General features: G+C 37.8%; 2 protein-coding genes across 2 annotated transcripts in view; one reads left to right on the top strand and one right to left on the bottom strand.

Annotated features, from left to right (window-relative positions):
* SDHAF3 (succinate dehydrogenase complex assembly factor 3) overlaps nt 1-5894 on the bottom strand; it is a 75967-nt gene extending 70073 nt beyond the window's left edge. Inside the window, exon 1 of the mRNA XM_050783004.1 lies at nt 5350-5894. Coding sequence (XP_050638961.1) covers nt 5350-5523 — 174 coding nt within the window. The 5' untranslated portion in view covers nt 5524-5894. The remainder of the gene's footprint in view (nt 1-5349) is intronic.
* Nucleotides 1-19861, top strand: part of SEM1 (SEM1 26S proteasome subunit) — a 1048205-nt gene that overhangs the window by 579155 nt on the left and 449189 nt on the right. The gene's annotated exons all lie outside the window — the stretch shown is intronic.

Here is a 19861-nt window from a genome sequence, read left to right as displayed (position 1 = left end):
ATTCTACTATAAAGACACATGCACATGTATGTTTACTGCAGCACTATTTACAATAGCAAAGACTTGGAACCAACCCAAATGCCCATCAATGATAGGCTGGATAGAGAAAATGTGGAACATATACACCATGGAATACTATGCAGCCATAAAAAAGCATGAGTTTATGTCCTTTGCTAGGACATGGATGAAGCTGGAAACCATCACCCTCAGCAAACTAATACAAGAACAGAAAACTAAACACCACATGTTCTTACTCATAAGTGGGAACTGAACAATGAGAACACATGGACACAGGGAGAGGAACATCACACACCCGGGCCTTTCAGGGGATGGGGGAAAAGAGGAGGTAGGAGCATTAGGACAAATACCAAATGCATGCAGGGCTTAAAACCTACATGATGGGTTGATAGGTGTAGCAAACCACCATTGTACATGTATACCTATGTAACAAACCTGCACGTTCAGCACATGTATCCCAGAACTTAACATAAAATTTTAAAAAGTAAAAAAGTACTTCCTTTGTAGCAGTAACTAGGAACAAATACAGATGGAAAAAAAAAAAGAAAAAAGATAAAAAAGAAAAATTCTAGCACTATATGACTACTTTCATTCTCTCAACTCCTAAACGTTAATGTTTTATCTTTGACCAACTTCCCCAACACTATAACCAAAAGGGGCACTTCCACCCACATCTTTGGTCCACCAACTACAGGTAGTAACTTCCAAATCTCTATCTCCAGCCACAATCTGTCTCCTGAGTATCGCACCAACATATATCTCTCTGAACATCTTCACTTAACTGTTCCATAAGAATGTTTAGCACAAAGCACACCAAATTGAACTCATTCCCAATCTGTTCCTCCTATATGACTATTCTGGTTACTGGTATCATGCTCCAAACTCAGGAGTTATCCATTCTGTTTTCTTCTCCTTCACTAATAATGTATTAGTCAACAAGTCAAGTTCCACTCTACTTTAAAAGAAAAAAAAAAAATTTTTTTCATACATCTATATCCTCCATTTTCAAGGCCTCTGTCTTGGTTTAGACATATACCTATTTGAGACTCGGATTACTACATCCATCTACTAACAGTTCTCCCTACTTTCAATCTGGTTTTTACTTCAATTATTCCTCTATGTTGCTGCCAACATGATCTTTCTAGAATACAATTTATGTCATTTCCACCATTTAAGAAGCTTTCAATGATTCAAAATAAAAACTTAAAACCCTTAGCAGAATATCCTGTCTCCTGCCACCTCTGTAGCTTTATTTCTTCCTCATCTTCCGTGTAAAACACTAAATTCCAAACACAACACAGCAGTTCCTGGAAAAAAGTCATACCGTTTCTTACCTCGATGCCTCTGCATATGTTATTCCCTCTTTCTAGAAGGTTCTCTTTTTGACATGGTAAATTTGACCTACTCAAGACTTAACCATCTTGTATAGCTTTCAACTTCCTCCATTTCTCCTTGATCCCACAGCATTTAATAGACACTCATACTATATTACAATTGTCTATCCTTTTCTACTAAACTTTGAACACTGTGAAAGTGAAAATACATTTATTATTCATTTTTGTGTCCTAAATGCCTAGCACATTGTCTGGAAATAGCAATTGATCAAAACTATCTGAAAAATGTTTATGCCTTTTTCTAGAAACAAAACACTTAAAAAACATTCCCCAACAGACACAGAACAAAACAGGTACTTAAGAAAAACAACAGGAACTAGGCAAGAGGCAACTGAGAAAAATAAATGGGACAGAAAAAGAAAAATTAAACACATGAAGTCTCTTCAGGTAGCTCCTGAGAGCACTCTTGCATGCTCTTTGTCTCATATTCTCTCACCAACATGTTTTATCTATTTAATCTTCAATGCTTATTCTGATTTCCTAGAAAATAAGTGGTAGGCACAGAGAGAAAAATAGAAAGCTTTACTTAAATCAACTATTCCTCAAAAATGAGCACAGTCAGAACTTTCAAAATGACATAGTTAAGACCCCTGATCTATGGAGTCTCAATTTCACTTCTAATAGTTACCTCCTAAGAGTTGAGATTACAATGCACATTTTACAAACCAGTTATCGTACATTCTCCCTTAACAGATTCCCAAAAACTCTTCCTGAACTTTATTTTTTCTCTTATAGAGAGAAATTATATAAATTCCCTATTTACTCTGTAAACATGCTTTTACATTTATATACTTAAAATACTTTCCTTCCACGTTGCCCCAACTGGTCCTTGAACAAAAACTTCTCCCAGATGAATTCTCTCTACTACTATATTGCCAGTTTTCCAGGATCACAAACGAAAGGAACTAGAGAACTCTCTTCCAAATACGGGGCCTCTAGTGTTCTTGATCCCTTTCTTTTCTTCAGTGGTAACTTACCCAACGTTGCCCACTGATGTAAAACAAATTCAGAATCCATTCAAGTTCACAATTAAGTTTAGATGTGTGTGTGGGACTGGGATTGTGTAGACCAGACTCTACATAACATATAAAGTTAGAAGTCCACAACAGTTACTCTTAGTTTGATGTAAACGTAACCATTAAGTAATATTCAAACAACAGGTGCCAAGTTTGTAATGAGCACTAACTGAAAAATAAAGGCATAAAAATCCATGTCATATCTAGCAGTATCTAGTATAACAGTCATAAATTAGATGTTCTGAAGAACATGTGGGGGAAAAAAAGACTTGGAAGTCTTAAATATATTACTCTCTGGTGATAAAACTTCTCTAGCCAGGTTTTTTTCCCCTCCAATCATTAGCTCTTCTCTAGCCCTACTCTTTCAAAAAGACCAGTTCTTCAAGTATCTTTCTTGGTAGGATCCACCCTACCACGTCTAAAAAAGACCAGTTTTTCAAGTATCTTTCTTGGTAGGATCCAACCTACCACGTCTAACTCCCAGGCTTAGGTTAAGCTGCCTTGCAACTGTGATAATTACGTTATCCAAAGAGATCACTATGTTTAAATTTATCTTTACCTAGCTGCCAATTCATTAATTCCAGTAGATCAACAATGGTCCGCGAAGACAGGAAAACTGTTCTCTACAGACGCATGTCAACTAATAAATTCAAACGGAATGAGGGAAACAAAAGAACCACCATTGGAACGCAATGGCAAAATCCATCAATGAATGCTAAGATTAGTAGTCATCTGCAAGCCTGAGAGTACCTACCCCCAAATATGTATTAATTTCAAAAGGGAAATAGTAAGTTTACAGTAGAGACACCAGGCGGATTATTACTTTAACCAAGTGATCACAGTTATCATCAGCAGTAAGAAGGCATGTTAATATCACGTGACCTGTGACATTAAGTGTTGAGAAGAACACTTCAGCCCCTGTGGTATTCTCAGTAATGCGTAAAATCAATTAAACCATGAGAAAACACCAGACAAACTCAAATTGAGAGGCATTCCATAAAGTTAACAGACCAGTACTTTTCAAAAAATTATCAAGGTAATGAAAGATAGGAAGACGAGGAACTCTCACAGAATGGAGATTAAGGAAAAAGAATGACTAAATGCATTGTAGAATCGCCATTGGATCCTGGAACAGAAAAAGGACATTAGTGAAAGGGCTGGCAAATTGTAAATAAAGCCTGTAGTTAATAGTATATTGTAGCAATGTGAATTTCTTGCTTTTGATCACTGTACCCTGATAATGTAAGATGCTAACATAGGGGGAAACAGGATGTAGGGAACTCTGTACTGTCTTTCTAACTCTCCTGTATGTCTAAAATTATTCCAAGAGTTTTAAAAAGCTCAATTCCAGTTACCAAGCCTACTAGGTCAACTAACGCATTTTTTATTTATGCAGTTCTTTTTTATACCCTCTTTCTCTCCTACAACCTATTATCAATTTTTTTTTGAGTTGCTACTCTTTCCTACTTTTTCCCTAAAAGGCTTCCAAGTGTTTACGTTTTAAGACTTCTCAAAATAACCTTATTTCCTCCCAACAGAGAGCTACTCTCCTTCCTGTAAGGCCACAAAATGACCTACCTTAAAAGATGTAAAATACTTTAATACAGTATCTTATAGCTTCGTAACAATTAGCAATACAAAAGTGCTTGTAAATACATTTACATATGTAAATTTTGAGATGCATAAACACTTACTATTTTATAGATGAGAAAATAAGACCAGAAAAATTAAGTGATTGACACTTAATATTAATAAATGTCAGAGACTGAATCTGAATCCAGTTCTTCAGGCTCCAAAACCAAATTACCTTATTAAAATAAAATGCTCTGTACCTGAAAAGCGTCAACTTCCTTGGCTTCAGACAAGCGAATTACATCAAATAGACCATGATTTTCAAGGAAGGTCTAAATTTTCCTATTGTTCTAAATGTCAAAAAGCTTCAATAATTATACAAATAAGAATTCTGGAAATCATTGCAAATTTTGTGCTCCCCCTAACCATTCTTTTGATTTTTTTAAAAAAGCAGACTTTAGTCAACTCCCCTTCAACTTTTTAGGCCGAAGAATCGCTTACCTCTACTTTCATACCAGCTCCAACTCATGCTTTCAAGTATCTGAGCTGTCATTCCAATTTCTAATTCCATTCATTTCTTTATATTTGCAAATGAAAACTTGGGGCAATCCTGCAGGGCCCCGAGCCCCACGAAATACTCTGAATATCTTTTGTCCTTCACTCAAAAAAAAACAAAAAAAAAGTCAAACGACTTATTGCTAATGCATGTGTCCGTTTAACATTTAGCGCAACGGTGTAGGGCGATGTAACACTGACTTGAGACCTCGGAGGAAACAACTTTCACCTGACTTAACTGGCACCAGCATTTTTCTCCTTCACAGTTTGTAATCTCCTGCCTTTTGTAATCTATAATCTTTTTCATGTTACCTGATTTCTATATCAGCCAAGTGAGAAAATTATTTAAACCAAACCAAAACAGCTGAGATTAAAGAAATCATAAATTACGGAAATAAGCCTTTAAATTTGAAAACTAGTAAGAGAAGCATTAATTTATTAACGGGCGCTTACTATGTGCAAAGGCACTTAAAAGAACAAAAAGCTCCTGAGGTCTTTGAGCACTTAACGACGACTTGCTCATTTTTGTGACCTCCTACCCTCACCCTTCCAGCACCTGGCATCTGCAGGAGCTGAAAAGTTGAACTGAATTGGGGACGCTGAAGTAACAGGATATGCTCCGGGGAGAAACCCGTGGGAGAAACTTTGAAAGTGTTATCGAACAGCATTACGCTGTTTAATTCAAACAGAACAGGTTGCTGCTCTGTTTAACCCCGCATGGGGGACTGGAACGCGAAACCGGGACACCGAGGGACCCCAAAGGTCTTGGGCAGAGAAAAGGGGGCGTCACTTGCCTCCCATTCCTGCAAGAAACGCTGGGCCTCGTCAGAACCAACGCTCTTATGTCTCCTAAATTCGTCTTTCACGTACTGGTCGCCCAGGGCTTTGAGGTCCGGAGGCAGAACACGGTGCAGCTGCAAGACGCGCTTGTACAATGCCCGGACTCGAGAAATGTGCCGTCCCGGCATAGCGCCGCGGGTCAAGCGGTGCCTACGCCTGCGCAGAGGGACGACACGTTCCAGCCCTTCTGCGAAATTGCGTATTAGTGAACCGGAAGGTAGACGAAAGAGGGCGCGCGACCTCCATCCGGTTTGGTCCCTTCCAGAATCAGGTCCTTCCGGAAACCCAAGCTCCGATGCGGGCGGAAAACTGGTCGGTCCTTCTCTAGGAGGGGCGTGGCCCTCGTGGAGTCGCGCCTGCGCCTCGTCGTGGCTTCTTCTGGGCAGCGTCCTGGCGACACAGGCCTTGAAAGAGGGAGGTCAGTCGTGGGCAGTTGTCACTTCTCAGTCCCACTCCACTGTCTTTTTCATGCAACTTCGTTTCTGTTCCTCCTACCAAATTTCTTGTTCCAGTATTTTTCTGGTTTCCTTTGGAGTCAAAGAACATGTGTAATACCTCTTTCAAGAGCCAACACTTGTGAAAATGTGAGAAAACATTCTGCCAATGAATTAATTAAAAAAGGAATTAATTGAGCCAGAAGAGAGTAGAAAGGGTCCACAAAGCATTGGATAATCAATGCTCAAAAATGGCAGATGATGGGTGAAGGAGAAGCCAAGACAAGTGGTTAGCCCTTGAAAAGTGGAATCAAGCAATAACAGTGAGAATAATGACAGTTAACCTTTATTTTATTTTTTTACAAGCTGAACAGTGAGCTACATTTTCAGGACAAAACTTCCTCTGTTTCCCTGACCAATTTAGGCTGATCAGTGTTGCTCTTGTGGTAAAAATAGCCATGAACTGAAAATAAGATCACAGTTATATTTCTGGCCACCGATCTAGATCCCTACACTTCATGCAGACCTTTCCTTTATTCCTTCATGTGTTTCTTTTTTTTATATGTTACTCTGCAAGTGATTTAACGGCTCTGTGCCCAGATTTTCTCACATGTAAATGAGCTGGGTTAGGTAATTTGCAGTGCTTTCCAACTTTACTAATCTCTAACCATGACTTCTCTCAGATTCCCTCCAAAATGTTTTGTAAAGTGAAAGAGAACATGTATCCACTCTTAAATAATTGCTTTAAAATTTTTTTGTTTAAAGAAACGTGGGGTAAATGCCTTAAAATTATATATGTCACACATCGCCTAAGCCTTTCAAGGCACACAAAATATAATAACCACCTACAGCCATAGGGATGATCAACACAGCAACTGCACTCTTCAGCGTACTGCTTCTGTGGACTACCTCACACACAACTAGAAATGGAAGGAGACGGCTAGAGACAATTTTTGACAAGCAGATAAAGAATTTTGAGGTCAAAAGAGATGGAGAGAATTGGTAAATAAGGAAAAGTAAATTAGAGAAGAAGAAACACCTACATGAAGTGTACTGTTACTTTGTATTATACTCTTGTCTTGACTAAAACGTTGAAAATAAGTCTTGCTTGCAAATAATGCTAAAGCATTTTTCTCTCAAACGGAAGTGAGAAAGGAGTGGGGAGGGGGAGAAACATAACAAAAGATTTGGAAACTGCTTACATCATTAGATAAGAACACAACGTTTTTACGGTGTTGAATTCAGTTGCACAAGTGGCTTAGTTTTCAAATTATAGTTACTCAAATTTCAAGTTCTAAATTATTGAGAACAATGCAAAGTCTGGGACAAGATACATCTTTAACCCAAACAGCTCTCACATGCTTAGAAGCCTAGAGAGATGTACATACCGGATCTAGCCATTGTGACTACCCATAGTCCCCCAAAACAACACCAGAAATTGTCTTTCATTTCCCACCTCACCTTGGAGTCTCAACTTTAGGTACATCATTGTGTGACGATGAAAACTATAAAAAGGAAGGAGTTATTTAACGTTTTTATATGGTATCTGATATGTCTAATTATTGAAATGCAGTGGTAAGATAGAAGATAGTCTTAAAACCAAAATTTCAAGCTTAAACATACTGTTCAAGGAATTAGAAAAGTAAATACATTCATGGAAAGTCCATTCTCTGAAAGTCAATTTAGAAAGCATAATAGTCTTGAGTATTTTTCTGAATTTCTGAAACAAGTTACATAAAAAATATCAAAGAGAAACTTAATGTGTTTGTATCTGGAGAGAAAAATCAAACCAAAAGGAATGTTTTTAAATGTTTGTAATTGTTGATTATTGAGAACAGAAAATCAACTGAAAGTCCAAATAAAATGTTATATTTTATAATTTAAAGTATTAATGATATACTATAGGAAAAAAAATGACCATTGCTTCAGAAGCTGAAAAACATTTGACAAATTCAACACCCATTCCTGATTTTAAAATAATGATAATAGCCAGGCGCGGTGGCTCACACCTGTAATCCCAGCACTTTGGGAGGCTGAGGTGGGCGGATCACGAGGTCATGATATCAAGACCATCCTGGCTAACACAGTGAAACCCCGTCTCTACTAAAAATAGAAAAACAATTAGCCGGGCGTGGTGGCGGGCACCTGTAGTCCCAGCTACTTGAGAGGCTGAGGCAGGAGAATGGCGTGAACCCTGGAGGCGGAGCTTGCAGTGAGCCAAGATCTCGCCACTGCACTCCAGCCCGGGCGACAGAGTAAGACTCCGTCTCCAAAAATAATAATAAGAATAATAATAATAGTTAAAAAAAAAGAAATCAATGAATTCTGCAACACAAAAGCCAGCATCTTAGTTGATAGAAAAACATCTGACAAAGTAGGCAAAATTTTGTATTAAAAGGGAATGGAAAAAAATCCATATACAGCTGACCCTTAAAGAATGCAAGGGTTAGGGATGCCAGTTAAAAATTCGCATATAACTTCTGACTCCCCCAAAACATAACTACTGTGCAAAAAGGATAAACTAAAAACCGCATTATCTTGTTCAGTTGATTATATTATTCAAATTTTCTATACTTTCTCTTTTGCCTCCTCGATCTTTCCATTTCAGTAAGTAGAGCTTTGGATTCACCCACTGTTGATCAGAAGCCTTATTAATTCCATAAACAGTTGATTAACACATACTGTATGTGTATTATATACTGTGTTCTTATGGTAAAGTAAGCTACAGAGAAGAAAATGTTAAGAAAATCACAAGGAAGAGAAAATATATTTACAGTACAGTATTTATTAATGCCATAAGTTTATGTCATCTGTTTCCAAGATGAATTGTATGTCAGAAATGGCTGGCAACCAGAGGTGCAGACCTCAATCTATGGTATATATCAAGCAATTTAACTTTTTCTTTTAATGTCATGACTTTTTTCTGCTTCTTGGGAGTACTTCCAGCATTGCTAGTGGGACTTCACATGGGTCCCTTGGTGTTATTCAAGGTTTACTCTACTGCACTGGATGCAATAAAAAATGTGCAAGAACTGTGACAAATTTTTTTTACTGGGATATGCAGTTTACTGGATGATGAACTGTTCACACAGAGATTATTAGCATCACACAGTGATTTTTTTGTTTGTTTTTTGTTTCTGTTTTTTTGAGACGGAGACTGCCTCTGTCACCCAGGCTGGAGTCCAATGGCATGATCTCGGCTCACTGCAACCTCCGCCTCCCGGGTTCAAGCGATTCTCCTGCCTCAGCCTCCCCAGTAGCTGGGACTACAGGCATGTGCCACCACACCCAGCTAATTTTTGTATTTTTAGTAGAGATGGGGTTTCACCCTGTTATCTAGGATGGTCTTGATCTCCTGACAACGTGATCTGCCCACCTCGGCCTCCCCAAGTGCTGGGATTACAGGCATGAGCCACTACACCTGGTCCTAGCATCACACAGTGTTTTAAGCAGATACTTGCAAACCTGAGCTCACCAAAATAGCAACAGGAGGTGGCTATGAAATTATAATAGTATAACAGTATGAACCACCATTAATTTTATGCAGTTATGATCTAATACTACACCTTTATGTTTGTTTACATTTCTCTATACTGTGAATGGCCCCATATACTGTCTGTTCGTATGTGTAAGTTTTGATAAATTTTAGTTTTTTTCTAATAGATTTGCATATATTTTATGGTAAGAAATGATAAAAATAAACTAGTATTTGCATTGTATTTTATGAATTTATGATATACCTCACATTTTCTTAATTTTTTAATATTTTTAGGCTGTGCAATTTGTGAGTTTTGTCAAACTGTCACAAATCTCCAAAAATTTTTCAATGTATTTTTTTTAATCCACATGTAAGTGGACCCGTGCAGTTCAAACTCATGTTGTTCAAGGGTCAACTGTATTTCCTTAGCTGTGCAAAAAGAATAAACTAAAAACTGCATTATCTGGTTCAGTTGATTATATTATTCAAATTTTCTATACTTTCTTTTTTTTTTTTTTTGCCTCCTCGATCTTTCCATTTCAGTAAGTAGAGCTTTGGATTCACCCAGTATGACTGTGGATTTGTCAGTTTCTCCACATGAATGTATTTGTTTTTGGTTTGTGGTTTTGGGAACTACGTTGTTAGACACATTAAGACTTATGTGTATGATTGTTATACTTTATTATACCTTTCAATAACATGAAATAGTTCAAGTTCCTTTCAGTATTTTTGTCATAAATTGTATTTTATCTGGCCAGGTATGGTGGCTCACGCCTGTAATCCCAGCACTTTGGGAGTCCGAGGTGGGCGGATCATAAGGTCAGGAGTTCCAGACCAGTCTGGCCAACGTGGTGAAACCCTATCTCTACTAAAAATACAAAAAATTAGCCGGGCATGGTGACACCTGCCTGTAATTCCAACTACTCAGGAGGGTGAGACAGGGGAATTGCTTGAACCCGGGAGATGGAGGTTGCAGTGAGCCAAGATCGTGCCACTGCACTCCAGCCTGGATGACAGAGCAAGACTCAATCTCAAACAAACAAAAAATTATTTTTTATCTGATATTAGTATAGTTACAATTGCTTTTGTTTTGTTAGCATTTGCTTCAAGTGTTTTTTTATGTTCAACCATCACATGTCATTTTGTTTTTCTCCTCTTTACTATAACTGGGTTTTATGCAGTCTCTCAGTTGATCAATTTAGCCTATTATTGTGTTTCATGGTCTGTTTGGATTACTCCCTGCTGTCATATTTTGTGTTTTCTACTAATCACAATTTCCAGATTTTTTTTGACTGTATTGCCTTTTATTGAACTACCAGTTGGAAACTTTTAAATTCTATTTCTGTTGTTCTACTCATCACCCTTGCATTTTCAACATGTATCCATAATATCATATTATTCAAACAATATCTAAGGTTAATCAGTTCCTATATGCTCCTCCAAATAAGACAGGAATATTAGCATGATTTTATTTCCCTCCCTGCCTGTCCTCTGCAATGTCCTGTATTGATGTCAATTCCAATTGTAGGTTCAGATTATTGTTCAAATTTAGTTTCCCTAATCTTAGTTAGTGATACACTATCCTCTGTTCTCATCCTGTTCTGCTTGCTCTGTTAACTGTTTCCTGAGGTATAAGTACTTATATTCGTTGAGTTCATTGTATTTCCTGGTATTGGCTTTCCACAAATATGAACAATTCTGACCAGGTACTTACTTTTGTATTTCAGATGCCCAATTAGTGTGTCTCTTCTCTCAAGGCAAAGACAGGCTACCAAGGATTGTATGTCTATCAATTTTCAGTAAGCGTAAGGGAGTACAGACAATGTGCCACTAGGATACCTTGCCAGCCTGAGTATCTTAGTGGGTATCTTAGTCTTACACTTGTGGAAATTCCTACCCTCTTGTGTGCCCTTGTCATCCACTTAAGGGCACATTCTCATCTCTCTGACCCAATCTCCCATACCTATTGCCTTCACCTGAAGGCAGCCACTTGGCTGCTCCTGCTGTGGCACCCTAACTAATCACCCTGTTCGCTGCCAAGACCCTCCCTGCTCATAGTGTTTATCTCTTCCAGGTGTGGTACATTCTGGGAATCACTCTTACCTGCTTCTAGCAGTACTCATGTACTCACCTTTTGGGCTGAGCTTTCTTTTTCAATGAGATCTATTCTTCATCACTCAGGGAATCTTCACAGTTTCTTAAGTTTCAATCTACAGTACTGTTATTATCGTAAGATTACTAGAGTAGTTCCCAATTTTGAACAACACGTTATCTCTTTTACATATAAAAAGATATTTTACATAATTTGTTTAAAAACTGTTTAAAACAGAATACAATTACTATTAAATTATTAATATTAAATTCCCCATCTTTTCCAATCCAGTTACCGCTTTTTAAAATATACATTATCTCATTTCTAAAGATTAATAGGAATGGGAGGTTGGGGTGTGTTTCCAGTCTATTATTTTAACATTTGAAGAATGATATATTATTTATAGTCGCAAAAAAAAGGAATGAAATGTAAATGTCCAACACCAAGGAATTAAGTAAATTATGATATAGCCATATAATAGAATATTAAATATGCTTTAAAAATGATGTTAATTATGATATTTTAATGACAAAAACACATCAAATTATTGTTAATAACCAAGAGCAGGATACAAATATATATAATATATATGGATTTTAGTCATTTTTTAAAAATAGAAACTCTAGAAGCAAATATGCTAAAATACTGGTAAGATTATGGATGTAGTTCCCAGTTTTGAACAATAAGTTATATCTCTTTTACATGTAAAAAGATATTTTACATTACTGGCTTAAAAACTTGAAAACAAAGAATTTATATTACTTTCGATTTCCATACAAATCTTGACAAAAGCTGATCAAAAATTAGATGATATCACAAATAAAAATGTAAATGAATTTTTTAAAAACCAGGAATTTTACAGATCTTATTCTCTGACCACAATGCACAACATTAGAAAATCATAATGCTTACTATGTACCCACAAAAATTAAAACTTAACACGAAAGAAAAGTACAACCACTCAAAAATTCTAAAGCATCCTTCTACATAAATGTTAGAACAAAGAAAAGGAACATAAAAACAGAATATTTAGAAAATATTAAAAAGAGATATTAAGGACCAAGAACAACACAAACAAAATGGATTATATTTCAAATTGTGTGATCATATACTCACGCACTCATCTAGAAAGACATTATAGATGAGTGAAATCTAAGCTGTGCCTTGAATAATGATACCATATAGACAGGTTAAGAAAAGACCTGAGGGTTTTTCAAAAGAGAAAAACATGAAAAGCAACACTGAGCTTGTGTTCTTAGAACAATGAAGAAACCAAACTGATTAGAATAATGAATAGCCTATTGCAGGCAGAGTAGAAAATAGTCCTTTAAAAAATAGGAATATTTATTTGGATCTAAAAAGAATTATACATGTATAATATATGGTATTATATAATTACATGTCTTTATATATTAATGTATAATTTTACAGGTGATAAAATGGGCCAGAGAAGTTAAGCGACATCCTAAGTCGAATGGGTATTGATTATGAAACTGGTCCAGTTGTCCCATAAAACTGATGTTTATGGTTTCTTTTGAATAAACATAGAAATTGACCCTCTCAAGACTTTTTTAGTTATTCCCTATATTGTTTAAGGGATAATGGCAAGAAAAAAAATGTCTGGGAGATTCTTAAGACTTAAGAAAGTTACATTTTTCTTACCTGAGTTACTTTCTCAGGAAACTAAACATCAGGCCTTCCACATAGTATCAAGGAACTGAAACTTACTAAATCAGTGCATTTGGACAATGAGATGCCAGATCCCTCAGCCATTATTATTGCCTAACTGACCACCTGCTTCCTGTTGACCAATTCCTCTTCCTTACCCCTCCCTAAGTCCTGTTTTCCCACACATAGTTACTTTTCTTTCCTAATATATAAACTTTCAATTTTAGTTGGTCAGGGAGATGGATTTGAGACTGATCTCTGATCTCCTCAGCTATAGCACCTGAATAAAGCCTTCTTCCCTGGCAATACTCTCTCAGTGATTGGCTTCCTGTGTGGTGAGCAGCAGGACCTAGACTGAATCCCTGGAGTTTCAATACCAATTATACAAAGCCTTAAAAGGCACACAAAGTAGTTCAGCATTTACAGAGTAGGAAATGAGGAGTTACTGGGAGATGTGAGCCAAGAGAATTGATGAAAGCAGTCTTTTAAAAACAATCTGGCAGCCATGTGCAAAATAGACTATTGAATGAATAAATACCTTCATTTAAACAAAGGGCCTTGCATGAATCCACGATGACAACATGCTTGAAGAACATGATTAACTCAGCTGTCTGCACTTGAGCCAAAGAAGACAGCAAGAGATTGCCAGGAGTTCATAACCTAGAGGCAGGCAGAGCTCTGGGAGCATGGGCATGAGACTTCTATGAGGGACATTGGATTTAAGGACTTACCGGATATGAGGAAATGGAAAAAAGGCTGAATCTAAGAGGTCTTCATGTTTTCCTTTGTGGATGTACAAGTGAAGACAGAAGGTCTGGAGAGAAAACTGCTGTGGAAATACATTTTATTTTAATCACACTGAGTTTGAATGGGACAGCCTACCCTAAATGATGCATTGAAAATTTACCTAATAGTGTCAGTGCAGTTCCTTTAATGGTCTAAGTCAGTGGCTCTCAACATCTGCTGTATATTACATTCACCTGTGAAACAGGTTAAAAAATACTGGTTCTTAGGCCTCATTCTCAACTGCTTGAATGAGACCTCAATTCAAACCTCCAAGGGTGGGCTTAGACATTGATATTGCTTAGAAGCTCCAGGCAAGGTGATTCTAATGTGGAGCCAGGATTCAGAACCAGTGATCTGAATTCCCATCTTGGAGACATTTGAGTTCTGGGAAAGTACACAAGATATTAAGGCACTGTGTTAAAAACTAATTATTAAATGTTCAGCCTTTTCTGTACTAAAGAGTCCTTGCAACAATGGGGGAAAATATTGTTATGTAGTTAACAATATTTTAAACCATAAAAGTGAAACTTCTCTCTAAGGAGGAGAAAGCAAAGTGAAAACAGCAAAAACATAACGTTGAGTTATATCTGCATTTATAAACTAGGGGGAGGTGATTATAATGTCACGGTCTGAAGAGCACACCCCAGAATCTTTCCACATGCCACATCCGCAATACCACATGTTTCTCTGGGAAAATGATTTAACTTTTCCAGATAACTAATGAACATTTGGAATACAGCTTACTTATACAATCATCTCTTGATATACATGGGAAATTGGTTCCAGTGCTTCTCCTATTCTCCCCAGGTACCAAAATCTGCAAATGCTCAAGTCTGTGATATAAAATGGCATAGTTATTTGCATATAACCTATACACATCCTCCCGTATACCTTAAATAATCTCTAGATTACTTAAAATACCTAATACAATATAAATGCTATGTAAATAGTTGTTGTACTACATTGTTTAGGGAATAATGACAAAGAAAAGTCTGTATATGTCAGTACAGATGCAATTGTTTTTCTTAGTATTTTCGATCCTGAGTTGGTTAAATCCATGATGCAGAACGCACGGATATGAAGGGCTGACTATACAATGTTGGCAATCTTAATAAAGATCCATGTGATCTCCATTATCTATATCTTCTTCCTTCCTACTCTCCTTCAACCCAAACCTTCCACCAGAACTCTTGATTATATCCCAGCTCTTCTGAAGAGTGTCTTCATAACCATTCCCTTGTTCTTTCTCTCACAGGCATTTTCAGTTATTTTCTTCACGATATTATTTCATTGAGCTCATCAACACTCACGAGAATACTTCAGGTTAAAAGAAAAGCTCTTCATCTATTCTGCCTCCCCTTTAAAAGATCATCCTGTTACTCTGCTTTTTTTCACTGACTGACTTGAAAATATACATTCCTATTCCCACTTTCTCCATCTCCATACCCATTCCTCACTTAATCCCCCACCTCCTTTTTTTTTTTGAGACAGTCTGGCCTTTGTCGCCCAGGCTGGAATGCAGTTGTGTGATATCGGCTCACTGCAACCTCTGCCACCCCAGGTTCAAGTGATTCTCCTGCCTCAGCCTCCCAAGTAGCTGGGATTGCAGGCTACTTTTTGTATTTTTAGTAAAGACGGAGTTTCACCATATTGGCCAGGCTGGTCCCGAACTCCTGACCTCAAGTGATCCACTCGCCTCAGCCTCCCAAAGTGTTGGGATTACAGGCATTGAGCCACCGCACCCAGCCCATTTGATCCCTTTTAACCTGGTGTTGGCCTCACTATCCCTCTGAAATCGCTTTCTTCAAAGTCACTAGTCATTTGCTTCTGTTCACACTCCTACCCCCTCCTGACTTCCTAGAAGCCTTTGCATCTTTGCCTTCCACACATTTGTGCTGCCCAGGTGATCCCACCTTCAGGACCCCACTCCCTCTGTCTCCTTAACTGGCTGTAGTTCTTCCAGCCCACAAATGTGAACACATCCGAAGGCTCAATCCAAACATGACTCCCTGTCAGCGCTCTTGTCCTGGCCAGCTGTCCCCAGCAATTACTGGTGCTCTGCTGCCCCCGTCTGGCCAAGCCCATTCTAACTACTTCAAAGGCCTCACTGGACCCTTATCTGGAAAACCGCCAGCAAAGCTTCCCAAAAAGCCGTTCCATACACACACCTCTGACCTCTCTACATTTAGAGTCTTGCTCTCTATATAACCACGGGGTAAGTCCAAATTGGGTTTCCTGTCATCCTTTCAGAGTCTCTGTTCCAAGCTAAACTCATCCATTTTCTCCAAAGACTTTTCTCTCTCCACGCATCTGTGACATCTTTCCTTCTCTTGATACATGTCATTATCGAGGAATCCTTGTTTTGATGCTACCTTTGTAAATCAGTTGCTTTTTCTCCTTGCCATTGCCCCACCTGCCTAGACTCTCTATCTCTCAGTTAAAGGATTTCAACAATCTCCTAATTGCATTTCCTTTCTTTAGTTTTTTTCTACCTCCAATTAATAGGACATAACATATTCAAATTGATCTTTTTAAAACATGGCTTCACTTAGGTGTCTTCCACAGCCCACCATCTTCCAAAGCTTTCCCATTGTCCTCAGAGTACAACCTGTGCCCCCAGGGTATAAAGTCACATTGTAATCAAAGGCAACACTGGCAGCCACACTATTACTAACTCACTTTTTCATAGCACTGTACTTTCATAGTACATAGCACTCTTAAAATTGAAGAAAAAAAATTTAATAATTCAGACAAATATGTCAACTTCATAATGCCATTGTCATTTAACCTACAGAAAGCAAAAGTCAGTAAATATATAAACAAATGCAAAAAAATTGACAAGGGACGTTATCTCCCTTCTCTCTGTCCTCCTCAAATTAGAATGAATTTACAGTATCTATTCTGTTTTGTTGTTGTTGTTTATTTCAATAGTTTTGGGGGAACAAATGGTGTTTGGCTGCACGGAAAAGATCTTTAGTGGTGATTTCTGAGATTTGGTGCACCCATCACCTGAGCAGTGTACACTGTATGCAATGTGCAGTCTTTTAACCCTCACCCTCCTTCCACCCCTCCACTCGAGTGCCCAAAGTCTATTATATCATTCTTATGCCTTTGTATCCTCATAGCTTAGCTCTCACTTATAAGTAAGAGCATAAGATGTTTGGTTTTCCATTCCTGAGTTACTTCACTTAGATAATGATCACCAACTCTATCCAGGTTGCTGTGAATGCCATTATTTTGTTCCTTTTTATGGCTGAGTAGTATTCCATGGAATACTATATATGTTATGTCCTATTAATTGGAGGTAGAAAAAAAGCTAAAGAAAGGAAATGCAATCAGAAGACTGTTGCAGTCCTTTAAGTGAGAGATACAGAGTCTAAGCAGATGGGCAATGGCAAGGAGAAAGAGCAACTGATTTACAAAAGAAGTGTCAAAACAAGGATTCCTTGACAATGACATATATCAAGAGAAGGAAACATGTCACAGATGCATGGAGAGGGAAAAGTTTTTGGAGAAAACTGATACAATTTATATATATATATACACACACACACACACACACACATACCATAGTGTGTGTGTGTGAGTATATATACACACCACAGTTTATCCACTCATTTATTGAAGGGCATTTAGGCTGGTTCTATGTTTTTGCAATTGCAGATTGTGCTGCTATAAACATGCACGAGCAAGTGTCTTTTTTGGATGATGACTTCTGTTCCTCTGGGTAGATACTCAGTAGTAGGATTGTTGGATCAAGTGGTAGTTCTACTTTTAGTTCTTTAAGGACGCTCCATACTGTTTTCCATTGTGGTTGTACTAGTTTACATTCCCAACAGCAGTGTAAAACTGCTCCCTTTTTACTACATCCATGCCAAAATCTTTTATTTGTTTTCATTTTTTAAAAAATTATGGCCATTCTTGCAGAAGTAAGGTGGTTTTGCATTGCAGTTTCGATCTGCATTTCCCTGATCATTAGTGATGTTGAGCATTTTTTCATGTTTGTTGGCCATTTGTATATCTTCTTTTGAGAATTGTCCATTCACGTCCTTTGCCTACTTTTTGATGGGGTTATTTGTTTCTTTCTTGCTGATTTTTTTGAATTTCTTGTAGATTCTGGATATGAGTCTTTCATCAGATACATAGCTGGCAAAGATACTCTCCCACTCTGTGGGTTGTCTTTTTGCTGATTATTTCTTTTGCTGTGTGGAAGCCTTTTAGTTTAATTAGGTCCCATCTATTTCTTTTTGTTGCATTTGCTTTTGGGTTCTTGGTCATGAAGTCTTTGCCTAAGTCGATATATAGAAGAGTTTTTCTGAGGTTATCTTCTAGAATTTTTATGGTTTCAGGTCTTAGATTTAAGTCTTTGATCCATTTTGAGCTGATTTTTGTATAAGGTGAGAGATGAGGATCCAGCTTCCTTCTTCTACATGTGGCTTGCCGATTACCCCAATATCATTTGTTGAATACAGGGTCCTTTCCCCACTTTATGTTTTTGTTTGCTTTGTTAAAGGTCAGTTGTCAGCCGGGCGTGGTGGCTCACGCCTGTAATCCCAGAACTTTGGGAGGCCAAGGCGGGCAGATCAGGAGGTCAGGAGATGGAGATCATCCTGGCTAACATGGTGAAATTCGGTCTCTACTAAAAATACAAAAAATTAGCCCGGTGTGGCGGCGGGCGCCTGTAGTCCCAGCTACTCAGGAAGCTGAGGCAGGAAAATGGCGTGAACCTGGGAGGTGGAGCTTGCAGTGAGCCGAGATCGCGCCACTGCACTCCAGCCTGAGTGACAGAGCCAGACTGCGTCTCAAAAAAAAAAAAAAAAAAAAAAAAAAAGGGTCAGTTGTCTATAAGTATTTGACTTTGTTTCTGGGTTCTATGTTATGTTCCATTGGTCTATGTGCCTATTTTTATACTAGTACCTTGCGCTTTTGGTAACTATAGACTTGTAGTATAGTTTGGAGTTGGGTAATGTGATGCCTCCAGATTTGTTGTTCTTGCTTAGTCTTGCCTTGGCTAGGCTATGGAGGCTTTTTTGGGGGTTCCATATGAATTTTAGGATTGTTTTTTCTAGTTCGGTGAGGAATGATGGTGGTGTTCTGATGGGAATTGCATTGAATTTGTAGATTGCTTTTGGCTGTATGATCATTTTCACAATATTGATTCTACCCATCTATGAGCATGGGATGTGTTTCTATTTGTTTGTGTCATCTATGATTTCTTTCAGCAGTGTTTTATAGTTTTCCTTTTAGAGAGCTTTCATCTCCCTGGTTAGGTATATTCCTAAATATTTCTTTTTTTTCACCTGTTGTAAAAGGGGTTGAGTTCTTGATTTGATTCTCAGCTTAGTCATTGTTGGTGTATAGCAGTGCTACTGATTTGTGTACATTGATTTTGTATCCTGAAACTTTACTGAATTCGTTTTTCAGATCTAGGAGCTTTCTGGATGAGTTTTTAGGGTTTTCTAGGTATATAATCATGTAATTGACAAACAGTGTCAGTTTGAGTTCCTCATTACCGATTTGGATGCTTTTTGTTTCTTTCTCTTGTCTGATTGCTCTAAGACTTCCAGCACTATGTTGAATAGCAGTGGTAAAGGTGGGCAACCTTGTCTTGTTCCAGTTCTCAGGGGGAATGCTTTCAACTTTTCCCCATTCAGTATAATGTTGGCTGTGGGTTTGTCATAGATGACTTTTATTACCTTAAGGTATGTCTCTTCTATGCCAATTTTGCTGAGGGTTTTCATCATAAAGGGATGCTAAATTTTGTCAAATGCTTTTTCTGCATCTATTCAGATGAACATGTGATTTTTGTTTTTGTCTGTGTAGTGTATCACGTTTATTGATGTGTGTATGTTAAACCATCCCTGCATCCCTGTTATGAAACCCACTTGATCATGGTGTAGTATCTTTTTGATATGCCATTGGATTTGATTAGCTAGTATTTTTGTTGAGGATTTTTGCATCTGTGTTCATCAGGGATATTGGTCTGTAGTTTTCTTTTTTTCTTATGT

The sequence above is a fragment of the Macaca thibetana genome, chromosome 3 (assembly GCF_024542745.1).
Source record: "Macaca thibetana thibetana isolate TM-01 chromosome 3, ASM2454274v1, whole genome shotgun sequence".
NCBI classification, from domain to species: Eukaryota; Metazoa; Chordata; class Mammalia; order Primates; family Cercopithecidae; genus Macaca; species Macaca thibetana.
The sequence above is the reverse complement of the archived record's forward strand: the minus strand, read 5'-3'. Positions and strand labels throughout refer to the sequence as shown.